Source organism: Ips typographus, linkage group LG12 (genome assembly GCF_016097725.1).
Source record: "Ips typographus isolate SLU linkage group LG12, UJ_Ityp_2.0, whole genome shotgun sequence".
In the NCBI taxonomy this organism is placed as follows: Eukaryota; Metazoa; Arthropoda; class Insecta; order Coleoptera; family Curculionidae; genus Ips; species Ips typographus.
Genome location: NC_138433.1, coordinates 1,295,325 through 1,313,362, shown reverse-complemented (window position 1 = coordinate 1,313,362; position 18,038 = coordinate 1,295,325). Strand labels below are relative to the sequence as shown.

Genomic DNA, 18,038 nt, shown 5'->3' with positions numbered 1-18,038 from the left:
TCACGATGACGTAATTTAGCAAAAGCATAATTTAACCAACTGTCAAATTACGTAATTGTGACGTCAAAAACGCTGTGCTCGCTCCATTGAGCTTGAAAACGAATGAAATTATTGAATTTAGTCACGTGATCAATATCGACAAAACGCCCACATAAGCACGTGATTTTTCTTTTCAAAATGACTGTTCTTCGAAAACTAACCTCAAAAACATTTGTTTATCACTGTTCACTTTTTATTATTAATTTTATTATATTAATTTATAGCTTTTGATAATTATCACTTGTTGCTACTGAAATAGTTATGTAATCCTTTCATGTTAATGGTGTGTGACAAATATTGCAGTGTTTTTAATGTAGCTGTTTGTGTAAACAAGTAAGTTCTTCACTACCAACAATAAACAGTACCAACCCAGCCTCATAATTGTCATGATTCATCATTTTTTTAGCCTTTGTTCTGATAAGAGCAACTAGAACAAATCATCTTTAATTTGAATAGTTTGAGAAGGAAATGTTGTGGTTATAGGCCCTTTTGTGTCAAAACAGCTGACATGGTGCTAGTGTGGAACATCACCAATTTTTGTGGTGATGAAGGTTTGGCAATATGGAACGGCGCCCGGCACGATTTAGGACTTTGTTTTCAGCAGGTTTTCCTCGACGTACCAGTGTTAGGTGATAAGTTTAATTAGTTTTTGCTACTACTAAACCAACCGTGGTATTTCAGCCTTTTTAGCTGTATTTTCAAGTTATTATTTGGGTCGTGGAGATGGGCTAGTGGCGCGTGGAAGACCCCAATTGTTTGCCATCAACCTGCGTTGCCTGCTGACCCTAATATTGGCCCTACTGCCTTTAGTACAAGTTTATGTATTTAGGTTAGTGTTTAAATATTTAAAACTGTGCAAAATTGGTTGATTTTTACAGGTTTAAGACAACAGAAAAAATTCCTTCAGTGGGGTACTTTTTAAGTGCTGTGACAGGTTTGAGCTGGTTTGTGCACTTTTTGTATAACATTGGTTTGAGACATAGACATGGAAAAAGCCCTAGAGGACCTACAATCATTTGTGTATTATGGTAATATATTGTTTAATAGTGCTGTAGCAGTTGTAGGGTAAATTAAATTGCAGGTCTTTAATATTTGTCCTGACTGTGGTATCAGTGAGAAGCCACTTTCTACTTTTAAAAAATACTCCCCAACCTTTATACAGTAATTATTTAGGTTATGGGATGAGTTTGTGTTATTTAATTGTACAAGTGTTTTACGCCTTGTCTTTAATTCCTGGTGAAGGGGAAACTACCCCATTAAATTTTATTGATAGTTACACTGAGGTTAGTTGCAGTTGGGGTTTTGATATCAAATTTAATTGTTATTGTTGCTATAGATTGGAGAAACACAACCCTTATTGGGTAGTGCTTATGTAAGGTTCAGGGAAGAGGGTGATCCCCAGTACTTAGGGGTGGCTCTAGAAGGTGTTAATGTACTTTCCAAACTACTTTTTTCTTGGGTGGGGCCTTTAATGGATAAAGGAGTTCAAGGTGAATACACACAAGAAAATTTTGATTTAGTTAAGACAATTATGGTTTTTAAGGTCAACTCAAAAGTTCAGACGACCTTTATGACCTTCCTGTGTCGTTAAATTGCGCCTCTATAGGTGATAAATTGAATCAAGCTTTTTCTGAGCAACCCTTAAGGCCACCACAAGGTTATAGTGCACTCTTTTGCTTTCTAAGGAAAAAACTAAGTTATAATTATTATAGAACTTCAACCTCTCGGAGAGCAAGTGGATGTACAACAAACTGACTGGACCTTACTGAAAGCTTTGCATAAAGTTTTCTGGAAGGAGTTTTATTTTGTTGGTATTTTAAAACTGATAGCTGACTTAGCTGGGTTTGGAGGTCCATTACTGTTGAACCGGTTGATTAGTTTTATAGAAAACAAGAATGAACCGGTTTCTTGGGGTTACTTGTACGCTGGAGGTTTACTAGGAACTACACTGATTGGTACATTCTTAAAAGTTAATTTTTGTACAAATAATGAGTTAATTTGTTGTAGCATCGTTGTGCGATTGTCACTTTAATTTTTTGATTGCCAAGGTGGGATTTCGCATGCGATCAGCTGTAGTAACGGTAATTTACCGGAAAACTTTGAGCGTCAACTCAGCCCAACTCGACCGTAACTTTTCTGTGGGAGAAATAGTGAATTTCATGTCCACGGATGTGGACAGGATCGTAAACTCTTGTCCGAGCTTCCACTGGTTGTGGAGTATTCCGTTTCAGGTATGTTATTAAACCAGAGTAAAAACAACCGAATTTATTTGACGACCAGTCATTTGTATGCCTTATCACGCTTTTTTCCCCCCTTTTGAAAGTTTTTCTCATCACAACAAATAAATCCTTAGGAAAAACTTCTGTTCATTCGGTTTTAATACCGGAAGTTTGTACGATTGTCTAATTTATGGGCGACGTTTCCGGCCGCCCTTAAGTATAATTCATAACTTTGTTGTTTTTTTTCTCTCCCTTTCGTTCTAGTTAATTTGATGACCCAGTTTGTTTGACTCTCAAAACAAATAAGTGTTTATTCGACAAAAAGAGGAAGGAATGGCGATGTTGAGACTATTTTTGTTGGTTTTACAGGATTTATCCATCCAAACCGTTCAATAATAGTTATTTAACCGACCAGTGTATTAATGAAAGCGATTAATAATCGAAATTAACTTGAAAATATTATTTGCCAACATTTTGTAGTTTAGTACCAAAATCATAGACACCCTTGACAATGACAGTGACAGTTAGTTCTGCCAGTAATGGTAGGTCTATTTCTCTCTGTTTAATGCAAATAAAAAAAGATAGATCTATACTATAAGCGTATTTGGTTGATGAGACTCATTAATAAACGATTTTGAATTCGATAGCGTCCATTTAAAAAGGCATACAAATACACAATCGACGGAAAAAGTTTTTAAAAGCAAATAACGGGTGTTCAATAATTGTTATGGTCAGGTCGCCTATGGATGGCAATTGTCACAAAAAGCGTATGTCTTGGATAACGTTGCAAACAATTATTATATGACAGCTGTCATTTCAAACCACAGCCAACTACGACTATAACAGTTACTGAACACCCCTTATTTATACAATTAGGATCTATTTGATGGGTGCTATGTTTTATAGACCAAAAACACGTCCTAGACAGACAAACGTCACAACTGTCAAAATCCTACTCATAAAGCTGTGAAACAGCAGTTTATCTAATTTAACCACACGTTTACAATCTTTTAAATACGTTTTATAGGTTTATAGAGAATTTGACGGTTGCCATGCCTTACTGCAAGTCAAATTACACGAACAAACCTCACAACGGTCGAAATTCTATCTTTAAAGCTATAAAGTGCAATTATTAATACTGTATTCCAGTTTACAAGAAGGTTTCTTATAGTTTTATAGCTTGATGGAGTTTGGCAGTGCTGTCACATTTACAACAGATCCAAATAAGTTTTTAACGCTATCACTGTCAAAATTTTACTCATAAAGCTATAAAACAGCTGTTTATTTAAATGATCTCCATTTTAGAACCTTTTTTAACTGTATTTTATAGCTTTATAGAGTATTTTGAAGGTTGTCATAAGTTACCGTCCCAAATAGACAGACAAATATCAAAATCCCACTCATAAAACTATAAAAATCAAGTCAATTAGTTTTTAAGTATTACCTATTATATTAGTTATAAAAGTATTACCCTCATGGAGCTGGAAAGTAAAACTCTTTGTGAGCAATAAAATGCAGAGAAGATGTTGACAGTTCACTCACTCTCAGCATCTCTCTGAGCACTCTCGTGACGTCACTTTGGCAATAATAACAATCGAACATTAATAAGGGGTTTTTACGTTAAATTACAGTTGGCAGTGACTCTCTATCTGCTTTACAGCCAAGTGGGGGTGGCATTCCTGGCGGGGTTGGCTTTCAGTGTGGTTTTGGTACCCGTCAATTTGGTGATCGCAAAGAAAATCGGCGATCTGAGCACGAAACTAATGGAGCAGAAGGACAAACGAGTGAAAATCATCACCGAAGTGTTAAGAGGCATCAAAGCAGTGAAACTCTACGTCTGGGAGGATCATTTCCTTCGGCTTATTTCGCGTACGTATATACTCGTTAATTTTCCGGCCGTTTTAATCCAATTCGATTTCTGCCATTAATTTACCGTTTTAAGCCGAGTTAATCGGGATTACTTTTGTGCTTTTGTTCGTTTCATGTTTTACCAATCTGAAATATTTGCAGGCGTCCGAAACCAAGAACTGAAATACCTGAAGGGCAGAAAATATCTGGACGCCCTTTGCGTGTTCTTTTGGGCTACCACTCCCGTAGTGATTTGCATCCTAACTTTCACCACCTACTCGTTGCTAGGCAATCAACTAACGGCCGCTACCGTTTTCACGGCAATGGCGTTACTCAACATGCTCATTGCTCCCTTAAATGCATTTCCATGGGTGTTGAACGGCATGATGGAGGCTTGGGTCAGCGTCAAGAGAATCCAAAAATTCTTACAGGTTAACCAACACCATTTTAAAGTGGTGTAGTACCAATGTAGCAATTACAGCTCCCCGATCAAGACTTCCATTCGTACTACGCGCCCTTAGATGACGATACCTACGACGTGGTGCTGAATAACGCTGGTTTTAATTATGGTAAAGAGTTGTCGGCCGAAGAACGGTTCAATTTGCACGGCAGAAGTCCACAGTCAACTTTAAAAGGGAAGGCGGACGATAAAAGCAAAATTAAGGGTGCCAGGAAGGTGGTTTTTAGTGAAGAGAGCGTTTCTGGGACTAGTGATGGACGGTTTTACTTAAGGAGCGTCAACTTGAAAGTCAAGAAGGTAATTTCTTGTGTGTTTTTTCTGCAGTTAAGTATATCTAGAGCAAAAATTGGAAAAAACATGTGTTCCATATTTTTCTGACTACTATATACTAGTAATCACGACTCAAGTGTTTTTGTCCTATTTTTTTGGGGGGAAAAATCCGCTTTTTCCGGCCGTCGCTCTAAAACATTTATATACAGAACAAACAAGAGATAAAACCGAATAAAGTATCATAATCGGTCGTTTCCAGGGCGAATTTATCGGTATAATGGGGCCGGTCGGATGCGGAAAATCGTCCATTCTATCGGCCATTCTCGCTGAACTTTCAATGCATTCCGGGGAAATTTCAATCAGCCAAATCGAATCAGGTAACATTATAGTTATTATTCCCGTGCATTGGTTATTCCATCTGTCTTGTCAAGGTTTCGGGTATGTAACCCAGCAAGCGTGGCTGCAACGTGGTACTTTAAGGGACAATATTCTTTTTGGTAAACCATTTGACGAACCTAGATACAAAAAGGTTTTGTCCGCTTGCGGTTTATTGGATGATCTTGCGGTATTTCCTCACGGTGACCTGACAGGAGTGGGAGAGGGTGGGGGGACGTTGTCAGGGGGCCAAAGGACTCGAGTGGCTTTAGCCAGGGCTGTATACCAAGACAAGTGAGGTTTAACTGTCATACAAATTAGACCATCACACGACAATGTTTCCCCAGGTCTGTATACCTTCTGGATGACATTTTATCCGCGGTGGATCGCAGAGTTGCCAAACATATATTTCAAAATTGCATCCTGGGTTTGCTTAAGGAAAAAACTAGAATCATGTGCACTCATCACGTTCAGTTTCTCGCCTACGCCGACTCTATCGTAGTCATGGAAGATGGCGTTGTCAAGAAGCAAGGTATCTGTTATTAGAGATGGTCTTTGCTTCAATAATTACGATTGGTAACAGGAAAACCGGCCCAAATCTTGCAAGACTTCGACGACTCCTTGGCTATTGACCTGGAGTTGGGTGAAAGCATCAAATCGTCCGGGTCATTCTTGGACAATGCCGTGCACTCGGTGGAAGAAAGCGGGGATGACGATAGTATTTTGAACGCTGAAATCAGTGCCACAGGAAGTCTCAACTTTAGCGTGTTCTCGTCTTATTGGAGAGCAATTGGTCGACTGTTATGTCTGGCCATTTTGCTTGCAATCCTTCTGATGCAGGTAAAGTGCAATTGATGAGGTCGAATAGGTAAATGGGGAAAAATTGTGACTTGTTCCAGGTATCTAGAAATATGACGGATTGGTGGTTGGCTGAGTGGGTCAACAGTGCTAACGCTAGTTCGACAGAGCTTGTCTGGGCATTGAGGTAAGTGATTTTCCCTTCCATTTAATGCTAATAAGTCTACTTGTGCAGTATTTACATAAATTTGAGTACATAAATGTTTGGTCTTGGTAGACAAGCAAAATATGTAAATTGTTGCACAGAATTTAACCTCGTAAATCACTCATTCATTTAAATACAACAAATGTCATGTTTTTCGCAGGACAATCCTTCCGGACAACTCTCGGTCGTTTTTAAAACTGTACATCGGTCTGGCATCGATCAACACTATCTTTACGTTTTTGCGGGCTTTTCTGTTTGCTTACGGTGGCCTAGTAGCCGCCTCCAGAATCCACAAATCCTTACTGAAGTCCGTTATTAAGGTAAATAGCACTTAACGTGATTAAATAAGTGAAGTAGTAGTCCATGTTCTCACAGTGTATTAACATACAGCCTTCTCCACAACAAGTTTATTCAACCTCTAATTAAAGAGGGACGCTCGACATGTTTCGAATGTATAAACACCCATCATCTGGAGATAAAAGAGGTACAATTTACATAAACATTACTAAATCCAAAACCAACCATAGGAAAACCGTGTAACTGACAGAGAAACGTAGATAATTGCATGCGCGGGAGAAAGACAGAAAACGAAAAAAATATCAAGTAGGCCATATTTTCAGCGCGCTGTTGTCCAGCACCGTCGACAAAATTAATTGGATTTTGGCAACAGCGCGCTGAAAGTATGGCCTACTTGATATTTTTTTCGTTTTCTGTCTTTCTCCCGCGCATGCAATTATCTACGTTTCCTCTGTCCGTAACACGGTTTTCCTATGGTCGGTTTTGGATTTACCACACCTGTATTGTAATCTTAATGATAACAACTTACATAATTTAATTACAGCCCAAATAATCCTGAAAACAATCATTTTCCTTTTTTTATTACAATATAATATGGGTTTGGCTGTGTCCCCCGCCTTGAAAGACAGTAGGCGCCTTTTAAGACCTTATATGGTATGTTTTCTCATTTTTTAAAGTTCAGTTTCTACAGGGTGTCCCTGAAAGATCAGAAATAACAAGCAAATCCCCCTTTATACTCAAAAGTAATTTACCGTTACCGAGAAAAAAACACAATGTGGCCCCTCTGCGATCAATGTAAAAATCATCTCGTAAAACCCCCTGATACCTAATTTGATACGTTTAAAGGGTTTGGTATAAAAACTAGGATTCAAAATTGATTTTTAAATTTCAACTTTGCCACCCTGTAGCGCTGAAATGATCAACTTTTGGATTAAGGCAAATATGGCTAATTTGCTTTTTTAGAGACACCCTGTATAGATTGTATCTCTTCCAGATGATGGGCATCCCTCTCTAATTAGAGGTTGAATAAACTTGTTGTGGAGAAGGCTGTGTGTTTTCCTTTTCATTAATTTGTAATGAAATAAGCTGACAGAGTCTTATTATACAGGGGAAATCCGGTTTTTTCGATATCACTCCTGTGGGACGGGTTTTAAATCGATTTTCCAGCGACACTTACACAATTGACGATTCGTTGCCGTTTATGCTTAATATTTTGTTGGCCCAGTTTTTCGGTCTAATTGGTGAGTTTCGTTCATCTACAAAACTGGTTTTTGGTAAACCTTTTCTTTAAAGGTTCTCTCGGGATTACTGTGTACGGTTTGCCCTGGATTTGCCTGTTTCTGGTACCGTTAATGCCAGTGTATCACTGGTTGCAGAACTATTATCGGTTGACCTCCAGAGAGCTGAAACGAATCACCAGCGTCACTTTGTCACCAGTTTACAGTCATTTTAATGAAACTCTTCAGGGTTTAACGGTAATTAATGGTATGAGAGCCGGACATCGATTCAAAAGGGAAAATCAAGAGTACGTGGAGGCCAACATTAAAGCTCAATTCGCCTCTCAGGTGGCGGTACGCTGGTTGGGTTTACGCTTGCAATTCATTGGAGTTGCCATAGTGACTGGGGTTAGTTTTATTGCTGTTATTCAGCACCAGTATGACGTTGCTAATGCTGGTAAGTGTCTGTTTGTGTGTGTGAGATAAGTTCTACATAAATTCTTTAGGTTTTATTGGTTTGGCAATATCGTACGCCCTGTCAATCACCGGCCTACTAAGTGGAGTGGTAGATTCGTTCACTGAAACCGAGCGGGAAATGATTGCCGTAGAACGAGTCAATCAATACATTAACGAAATTCCCCAGGAACCCACTTATTACGACACCGAACCACCCTTCGGCTGGCCTAGTCAGGGCGTGGTCAGTTTTAAGGGCGTGTCTTTAAAGTATCGTGACCACTTACAACCATCCATTCGGGACGTGACGTTTGAAACTAGGCCTGCTGAGAAAATTGGGGTGGTTGGTCGAACCGGTTCTGGCAAAACCTCCATAATCACTGCGCTGTTTCGACTGGTCGAGGTGTCTGAAGGGGAGATTTGCATTGATACGGTCAATGTGGGCAGAATATCCTTGGCTGCTTTGAGGTTTGTTAGGTTAGAACATCCAGAATGACGTTGTAGCGGTGTTTGTTAGGTCACGGTTGTTCTGCATCCCTCAAGATCCGTTCCTGTTCAGTGGAACCATAAAAGAGAACTTGGATCCTTTGAAGGAGTTCCAAGATAATGAAATATGGAGCGCTTTAACCAAAGTCAATTTAGAGAATACTATTAAAGGTTTGGGAGGTTTGGACAATTGCGTAGAAGGAGGTGGAAGTAACTTCTCTGTAGGACAACGACAGCTTATTTGCCTGGCTAGGGCTGTCTTGCATAACGCTAAGGTGACTGTCACGTACAAATCCCGTTTCTCGTCACGAAATTTGACGTTTTTCCAGATTTTGTGTATCGACGAAGCTACAGCAAACGTGGACCAGGAAACTGACCGGCAAATCCAGCTGACTTTACGGTCTGCTTTCCGCAAATGCACTGTGATAACAATCGCGCATCGTGTCCAGACTATTCTCGATTCCGATCGGGTGATCGTTATGAGGGCCGGCGAAATAATCGAGTTTGATACTCCCGATAATTTGCTAAACGACACCGACAGCTGTTTTTATCGGATGGTCAATCAGGACGTTTAATTAAGTATATTATTACACCCAAAGTCGGTTCTATTCAGTATTTTTTTATATGTATCGTTACTTTTTATCCTGTACCAAGTGTTTATTTTTAATAAAACAACTTTTCCATAATTAACGTTAAGTGCAGTATTTTGCGTACTGAAAGTTGCTTATCTTGACCAATCACAAACTACCTACAACATTTACGCAAATGCTTGTAGACCTTTCCAACATAAACTATTTGAAAAAATTTGAATCTTTTGCCAGTCACATGTTCTCTTGACAATTGGTGAATGCGCCTAGTATTATTATAATATTTTTTTGTTTGTTACATTTAAAAAATAACCATTGCGGTCTATCTTAAATATACTTTGGTGCGTTCAGTCTTAAATTAATCTACTCTCTATCCAACCATCAGGCAGCTTGTCAAGATTTACGGCGTTCCGCTAGAAAAAAAAAACCAGCCGGTAACCAGACCCAAAAAAAACTTGGAATAAATTGAAGCCTTTTGGAAACCTGCAAGTTTTGGGGGGGCGGTGACTGGTGTGACATGTTATACGCGTTCTACGGAGGATTATCTTGTATTACACGCGCGCGATTCCCCTAAATTAATCGCCCCCCGAGTTTGTCTGTTACGACTACATAAATTAACTTCGAGGGTTATTTTCGTAACCTTACAAATAAACAGACGCACTTTGAACGATGACGTATTCGTTACAGTGGATCACTTTCGCTGACAATAGATTTTTCAAGCCAAAGTGATTTTTTGCCGCACACTAATTATTTCAACTTTTAACGGTTCGTAAAGCGACAATGGCACCCTAATCGAGACTAAGTGAGGTTCATAAAAGAAGGGCGACATATTTCGCATACCCATTCGTATTGTGCTCTCTTACTGAATGGGTGCTCCAGCTTCTCGTATAAGGTCCTCGAAAAACCCTTTTTCCAAGTGAACATTTTTAATTCGCACTACCCAAAATGGGCTGTTATACACGTCCTGCATATTGTGGTGTCTTTTGTTTCGTTCGGTCTTTGTTGTTTGTATTACCAACATGGTCAATTTGGCACAGTTTACAGATTTTTATAATGGCAGGGCAAAAAAAACCGTTCTATATGCACCAAGGCAATTCTGTTTAATGTGCGCCAGGCTAATTCGAATTGACCAGTTTCCGGAGGCAAACTAAATAGTTTAAAACAGCGGTGCAACAGACCGGGAATTCATAGAAACTTAATGACTGTCATCGGCCAGTCTTAATCCGAAAAGAAACATGACATAATGGACGCAATAAAGCAAGAGATTCCAACGGGGCATTAACGCTCCTAGACTATTAAATTGCTGGTATTAAACCATTATGGTAGACACGACGTTTTACATTCACACTATCAGAGGTCTGTAGAAAGTATTAAGTAACACAATCAACCAAAATTCCACTAAAACAACTAAATTATAATTTTACTTAAACAAACACACACAAAAAAAAAGCATACAAAATGTACCGAGCAATGAAATAATTAAAACACACACACAGAAACTCATTTAATTAAATTATACAAAATAACCAACGGGCATTCGATACTAATATTTATTCATCCAAAAACGATGCATTTTGTGCTAACCAATGAATGTAGCCGGACCGTACGAGCTTTTAATTTAAATAGATTATACAGGGTGTTGCGCATTACACATGCTAAATAATTTGGTAAAAAAAATCAAAAAAGTCAAATTTCTATTTTATTTTTTTAGTAACCACTTTATCATTGAATGTTTTGGAAAAACAATGGCACTTTTTTGGAAGCACTTTTAGTGTTAGATACCATAATCAAGAGTTTGGTATGATTTAAGATTTAGGTTTTGCTCTTTTTAACACTAAAAATATAGTTTAAGCTGTTTCATCAAAACTCAAATCGAATTCAAACATGTGAGTATCTGAAAAATAAATAATTAACCAAAAACATATTTTTTTTTAAATAAATGAAAAGTACTATAAGAAACTCTCTCTTTTTTTGCGAAGGAGCAATAAATCTAATTATTAAATTATCTACTCATTATGACAACATATCAATTTCAATTGCTTAATTTATTTAAAAAAGTACCAAGTACGTAATACACTAGGTTTTTGACAAGTGTGACACATCATTAGTTTCGGAAGGTCTGTAGCTACTAAAAAAACGAAATAAAAAGTCCAGGTCCGTATTAAAAAAATTTGAAGTTGATGATGGTATCTGATGAATTATTTAGCAATAAAATGCGCAACTTTGCCTCCATTTCACTACAGTTACTGAGATAGCAATGCTAATGCCTCGAATTTGTAACACCCTGGTATTCGTTACGGTAAAAAAAAAACAATTTTGCGGTGTAGATCACGACGAACGATCTCTAATTTCCCATTAAAATAGAGAAAGGTCCGGGAAAAGATGCGACAACGAACGTGCAAGCACTCCAAAGCACCTCAAATCGTAAAAGAATGGAAGAACACGCAAAAATTAGGGGGAGGTACGTGCTTTTGCTAATTATTAAGCCACCAGTTGGGGGGATGGTGGTGGTGTAAACCCCCCTAACTTTGCAAAGAGGGTGGTGAACACCTGTATGACTATATGGCTCTATATAAAACAAGATATGGTGGCAGTAAATAAGTGGTGTGCGCCTGTTCTCTGTTTTGTGGGGCTCCGTCTGTCTGGGCGCGATTCAGATCGTCCGTAACCTCGACGAAGAGTGGACTGATGTCGATATCGATATCGACGAGCGCGTCTATCGATACGAGTTCGGATTTTTGACTTTTTTTACGTCCGTGGTTTTGAGGGTCAAAATGTTGTAATAATGGATTTTACGTGAAGTGATTTTTCTGCCACTGTGTAATAAGTGAGGTAAGATTCTGCTCGTGGCTTTAAAAGAACCGGTCAGTAATTTTTATAGCCTTGGAAAGTTTCTTAGTGTAAATGCAGCTTTATATTTAGGCTTGTAAAACTGGTTAACAAAACCAACTGGAGCCGTTAAATAATATATATTAAGGCCGATTCTTCACACCTCGCGTATAAAATCTTTCAGTTAACTTAAACAGACAAAATTGGTGCTAAAGCCCAATAAATCTCACTTTACAACCCGGAAAATCGGGGCCTGTACACATTCAATTCCCTTAACCACATAAATAAAAGCTGGACCGAACCAAGAGAGGCACACCACTAAACCTATTTACTTTAGTAAAAATAATCAATTTTATAATGATCGTTTAGAGTGGTCTGAGATTTCGAACCGGTGATTGGTTACCTTGACAGGACCGTATTTGATTTATTACTGCCATTTTAGTCTCTAACGTCAAAATTATATGGTAAAACCTTCTTTTCAAACTGACCAACTGATTAAATTTTATTTATAAATAGTATGCAACCAGTACGGTTCTGGCAGGCCTTATATCCACATTATATACGTATTTATTGCCCGTATGAGTGACTTATAAAGCCGGGGCTCCGCACAATCGTAAATCGTGTAAATGCAACGGTGTCAGGAATGTTCGACGGCCATAATTGTTGTATAAGAGCAGAGAAAGTATTTTTTTATTATCCAAACGTCAAAACAAAACTCAACCAAAATTGACAGATGTCAAACTGGTTTTACGTAAGTATAATACAGCTCATATGTACACTAAAACAAAAAAAAACGGTCATTTGACTGATGAAGGTCATGAAGCTACAAAATAGCCACATTATTAACCAGGTTCAAGGAAATCGTGCTATTTGAAGGCCGAAATTACGACACCAAGTCGTCCAGATGTTAAGGCAGCTTCCAGAACGTTAAAGTTTAAAGCCACAGTCTTGGTTCACTTGCCCTGCTTTGATAATAATAGGAATATTAGTCAGAAAGAGGATTGTAATCCCAGATTCAATGAACACTCCACGACAACCTACGTTGCCATGTTTACTAACTAAATTGGCAACGCAGAGTTTTAATGACACATCTACTACACTCTTAAAAAATGGCAGATATTCCAAGTTCAATTCAAACAGGTTTTTGCAACTTATATTCTTGACATCGAGGTATCTGATAATAAGACCATTTAGTTCTAGTAAATGTAAATGTTTTCCTAGTCGTTTCCACTTATATATTAATACAGTCAGCTTACAGTAAGTATTTCTTATCTATACATGTACAGCTTTGTGTAATTGTCAGGACAGTGATTGGTATAAAGAACCAATCATAAATTAGCATCTGTTTAGGCAAAAATAATTTGATTCTGCTTGTTTTGAGCCGGTATGCATTTTGCTAATCTGACACTGCACAAATTGAAACGAGAACCTCCTCCGCTGATTTACAACAATTATATGCGTGTCACACGAGACGTCTAGCGATGGTTAAAGAGCAAAAAACCCGACGACGACGACCCGTTCCATAAATGGAAGAGAACCGACTCGGGTCTATCTGACCGGGTGCCCGGCGGCCATTATTTTAAATGGCGAAGCCAAAGATATCCGAGAAATAAAAGCCAAACAACAAAAATACGAAAAGCGCTCAAATAACTGAAACATTTACGGTGGACATTGCCAGCTTGTTGCTCTTTGTTACGACGTTGCCAAGTTTAATACCAACAAGAAACCTTGCATTAAACTGCTATAAAAATATTTATGTAAATTTACTACTCTTGACGTCACTGTAATCTAACCTTTAACAGACTATATTAGTCTCATCCTTGTCTACCGCTTCTATTAAACAAAAACGACAATACTTTTAGTAAATGTCAGTGAGAAATGTCAAAACACAACAAATCAAGAAGGCTTTGAGCAAATGGCGTCAACATGCAAAATTTTGAGTTTTTATGCACATTTTGAGATTTTTCCATTGAAATTAAAGGTAAAGTGAAAATTTTTAAGTTGATAGTGTTTTTTTACACTTGCACTAAACTCATAACTAAGAGCTGCTTACTGGCACCACCGCATACTCATCAATAGAACAAAATTCGTAATTTTGTAGATTGGAAACGATGAATTTTAATACGTAGTCACTCACTAAGTCACTAACACTATAACGAAACTAATTCAAGATGAAAACACTGCATTTTTAAAGAAAAAATCCGGAAAAACCGAATCTGACGTTTTGGTTTTACGGGCGCGTCATGGCTACTTTGATTACGACATGTATAGTTGGTTGCCTATCTTGTTGTTGTTGTACGCAAGCGTTTTGACGTCATTTGGCAAAACGATTCGACAGTTACAGAGTGGTTTAATATACCAGATTAAAGCCCTTTGAATATTCCTTTAACCACCCATATAGTGCCTATAGGAAAGTAGCCAATTAACTGAGTTATTGACGGTTAAAAGCAGTTTAGTCTAAATTTGACCGTTTCTTATTTTATAAAAATGTAAATGCAATGCAAAAATCTAGAATTAGGACGTTTGTTTTACTTTGGTTGGTGGCGTTTAGGCCTATACAATTGGAAAAGTTTTTCTACTGTTTTGCTTTATTTTGGTAGTTTTCCATTAAAAAAACAAGCCTGTCTGCAAGTTCGATGACAAAAGTTGGGGCCCACCTGTTACGATTTGCCATTAACTCCACACGGATGTATTTTTCAAGCAGATTTATATATTTCCGTACTTAAAGCCGCCACTATTTATCATCACCACACCTGAAATGGTGGATAGGTTAGAAGTTAAGTGGTTTCTAGGATTCTAGGAGTGGATTTTCACAATCCGGGAGGAAAATCCCTGTTTTAGATTGGGAATCCGACCCTGGTGCGGTGCATACAAAAGTTTCCACCGACGTAAACCAAACCGATGCACTAACAGGATTTATATTTGTAATTAAGAAGGCGTTGTTTATGTAGTTCACCATGATTATTTTCATTAAGGCCACGTTTTCCGTGTTTTTGACCCCCCCGATTTCGATCGACCGTCGATTTTCGATTCGACTCTCTTTCGATCTAGAGGTCGGCGTTTAATTATTTTTAAATCCGACCGCATTCCTATTACGGACAATACAGTGTATCATCAGTATTAAGTCTGTTCGCAGAAGTCAAGAAATGTCATAGTCATGTGAGCACTTTTTAGCTTAACTCTCCGGTTTAAAGTATAATAAAGACTAGTTTTAGACTATTCAATTTCTTATACAAGATTTTGAACAATTTTCTGTCCAAGGTAGATTGGATAGTGTCATACAGTAAATTGATTAGGATTGTAAAATGGACGAAAAATAGAACTGGTTCTATTTAAATCAAACCTCATAATTTTTTCTGCATAAGTCGTTACGAATGACACTAATGACATAAAGAAGACATCATATCCTGGCTGTAATGTAAAACAGTATAAATTTTGATAGGAACGAAGATTTCCTGCAAGTTTGTTTCCGTATATTGTTCAAGATCTTGTATAAGAAATTGGATAGTCTAAAACGGCCTTAAGACTAAAATAATAAGGGGGCCATAAAGCCCGAAACGGAAACGAGGAAAATTAAAGCGGCGCTTAATGAGGTTACAAGTTCATAAAGTCGAAACTAATCGGTTAGTTTGAGTTCGACACGCGGTACGCTTGATTTCCGAGCCGGGGTGTTCAGAATTCAGAAAGAAAACCTACGCTTGAAGAAACAGACTATTTTCCTGCCATTCTCCTATAGTTTTAAATGGCCGCTGCCGGCCATAATTTGTACCTAGTTAGGCTGCGGTCGGTCCATTCCTCCAGGTGTCGACAAGATAAATCTCCGGTTTTCTTGAGCCGATGTTTGCTACGATACCGCTGGGGTTTGTTGAAAGCCGCCCCAATTTATGCTGAAGCACTTTCTAATTGTCTTCCTGTCCAATTCCTTTAAAAGAAAGGTAATGAATTAATAACACTAATATCAAGAGAAAAATCACAACACTATTGGTAATTTATGATTGAATCACAAACTACAAACTTTTCAAATTCAAACATAGATCAATAAATGATTGTACTAGAAGAGTCACGTCATAAATGAAAGTAATTTTCCCATAGAGAGGTGAAAGAAAACCGAGACCCCAATTGTGTCGACCGCTGACAGCCCTAGTCGAAACAAACGAATGACGACGGGTCACGTGTCAGACACGTGTCTGGACGGTCGGCAAGCGTGTCTTTCATCAACAGATCTCTTAACTTAATGCACGTTCGGTCGTGATTTGCTATTTACACGATTTTGATTGAACTTGTCGTTTTTTGTCTATTATTCCAAATGCTTATTTTAAGAAGTAGTAGTAGTAGATTATTCGCCTCGAAAGCAGGATCATTCTATAGGGGACTTGCCCACTTGATTGATAACTCAAAGCAAAAATAACGTAGTACGTGTGAATTACTTGGCAAAATGTAATAACCCTGGGGCGTACTACGCAGCATAATAATTTTCATAGTGAGGTCCATATACGGCCGAGGGCGTCCCAAAAGAACAGGTGTAAAATATAATGAGTTCTCTCGACGAGTATTATTCTTTGCATAACCGTCGCGGCGCTGTCGGAATTAAACCCTTTGATATACGACTCCGCATATTACACACTGCACGCCCCCCGGTTCCACATCCTTTCCTAGCTGATTTATGAATTAATTTGGTGTTGTTAGGTAGGCTGAAACAAAAAAAATACTGGACCAACATAACCCCTTAAAATGGTCCTAAATTTGTTACGGTCCATGTGTGCCGAACATTCGAATACAAACAACGGCCGACCGTTCTATTGCCCAATGTAAACACAGTCACGTATTATCCAGACAAAGCCGAATAATTGAAATTAGGCAATTTCAATCACCCCTCTCTCCCAGAGATAAACAACCCCCGGGGCAGTTTCGAGACTATTTGTAAGAATATTAGTTGTAGCGTGGATAAGAGGCCATATTGGGAGCGAAAATGCTGGTTTACGGGCCCGAAATAAATTGCAGCCGTCCCTCTACGAGGCTCGTAAACCGATAAAATAAATATCTCGCAACTTGCAATAACAACAACAACCAGAACAACATCCTGAAAGTAATCGTGTTTGAATACTGCAACAGTTGAAAAAAGGAAAATTGTCTGGAAAGTGCGGAAGGCCAATTTTCCGCTAGTGTTAATAAGTCATGGGCTGCGAGCTCGCCAAAACATCCTTAATAATTCAAGGGAGAAGATTTATTAGCACCAACTTGTAAAAAAGTGCACCAGTTCTTTCAATCATTGTTTTGGAAACTTAGGCTTGATTCTACTATACGTAATTTAGTGTTATTATGGTGAACACATCTTATGATTAGTATTATTAAATCTCTGTCAGAATGTCCAAAATTTAATAAACTGTCCTGAACTTTACTGATCAAATTAATAGCTAGTAAACACCGAGTATTATTATCAAATCTAGGACTTTCACACCCTGTAAATACACCATTGATAAAGCAACTGAAACGACACTAGAAAACAATTAGCTTTGTCCGTTCTATCGTCCAGATAATAAAACGTGATTTATTTAAAAGTTGGTTTTTATCGGCGCCCCAGAGCGGATGATTGATTTTCCTTATGACTGTTGACTTGTGTAAGTCTTTGTTCCAGGGCAAAATTTCACCCGCGATAAAATCCCCAATCAGAAAGTTTGAACGTTCCCGAACATACGATAACAGTCGAGTCAATGACATATTTTTAAGGAATTTTTGAAAATTGAAATTGCTGTATTGTGGCTCTCCCATAAAGACTCGGGTATCTGGCATACATTATCCGACACGTCGACTTTTAATGTCCCCCCTAAAAAAGTCGTAAATTTCGACAGTCACATGACTCACATCGTATCACAGTCCGGATTTGGGACTGGGCTTAAAAACCGCAGGGGCGGCGTGTTTTTCTCTTCCCTCCCCTCTGTCACAACCCGGTGCAAT

The 18,038-nt window shown here is 38.3% G+C and overlaps 3 protein-coding genes across 18 annotated transcripts in view; 2 read left to right on the top strand and 1 right to left on the bottom strand.

Annotated features, from left to right (window-relative positions):
- The first annotated feature begins 205 nt into the window (after positions 1-205).
- Positions 206-9,357, top strand: LOC145736288 (ATP-binding cassette sub-family C member 10). 2 transcript variants are annotated; one of them, XM_081990614.1, is made up of 23 exons: positions 206-372; positions 446-668; positions 721-868; positions 918-1,067; positions 1,121-1,322; positions 1,376-1,529; positions 1,583-1,696; positions 1,752-1,994; positions 2,047-2,270; positions 3,890-4,127; positions 4,269-4,537; positions 4,588-4,863; positions 5,096-5,213; positions 5,268-5,505; positions 5,559-5,743; positions 5,795-6,051; positions 6,111-6,196; positions 6,375-6,534; positions 7,620-7,752; positions 7,805-8,185; positions 8,235-8,649; positions 8,699-8,942; positions 8,997-9,357. In XM_081990614.1, exons 2-23 carry the CDS (start codon positions 548-550, stop codon positions 9,240-9,242), a joined length of 4,602 nt encoding a protein of 1,533 aa, XP_081846740.1. In that variant the 5' UTR covers positions 206-372; positions 446-547; the 3' UTR covers positions 9,243-9,357. The 2 variants fall into 2 exon arrangements, with proteins under 2 accessions (XP_081846740.1, XP_081846741.1); XM_081990615.1 differs by lacking the exon at positions 206-372 and having other exon boundaries at positions 394-668.
- Positions 9,358-11,419: 2,062 nt separating this feature from the next.
- Positions 11,420-18,038, bottom strand: part of LOC145736308 (uncharacterized) — a 62,592-nt gene continuing 55,973 nt past the window's right edge. For 7 of the 14 annotated variants that reach the window (XR_014179882.1, XR_014179887.1, XR_014179888.1 and 4 more), the window contains 2 exons: positions 16,511-16,774; positions 15,779-16,005 (listed from right to left, as the gene is read on the bottom strand). Coding sequence is in view for 2 of the 14 variants with exons in the window: in XM_081990652.1 (XP_081846778.1) it covers positions 15,966-16,005 (40 nt within the window). In the remaining 12 variants the exon portion in view is untranslated. Of the gene's footprint in view, positions 11,445-12,208; positions 14,837-15,778; positions 16,006-16,510; positions 16,775-18,038 lie in introns of those variants that run through there. The other 7 variants (XR_014179889.1, XM_081990652.1, XM_081990651.1 and 4 more) reach the window with 5 other exon arrangements.
- Positions 11,933-18,038, top strand: part of LOC145736289 (kinesin-like protein CG14535) — an 80,213-nt gene continuing 74,107 nt past the window's right edge. For both annotated transcript variants that reach the window (XM_081990618.1, XM_081990616.1), the window contains exon 1: positions 11,933-12,086. The gene's annotated coding sequence lies outside the window, so the exon portion shown is untranslated. The remainder of the gene's footprint in view (positions 12,087-18,038) is intronic.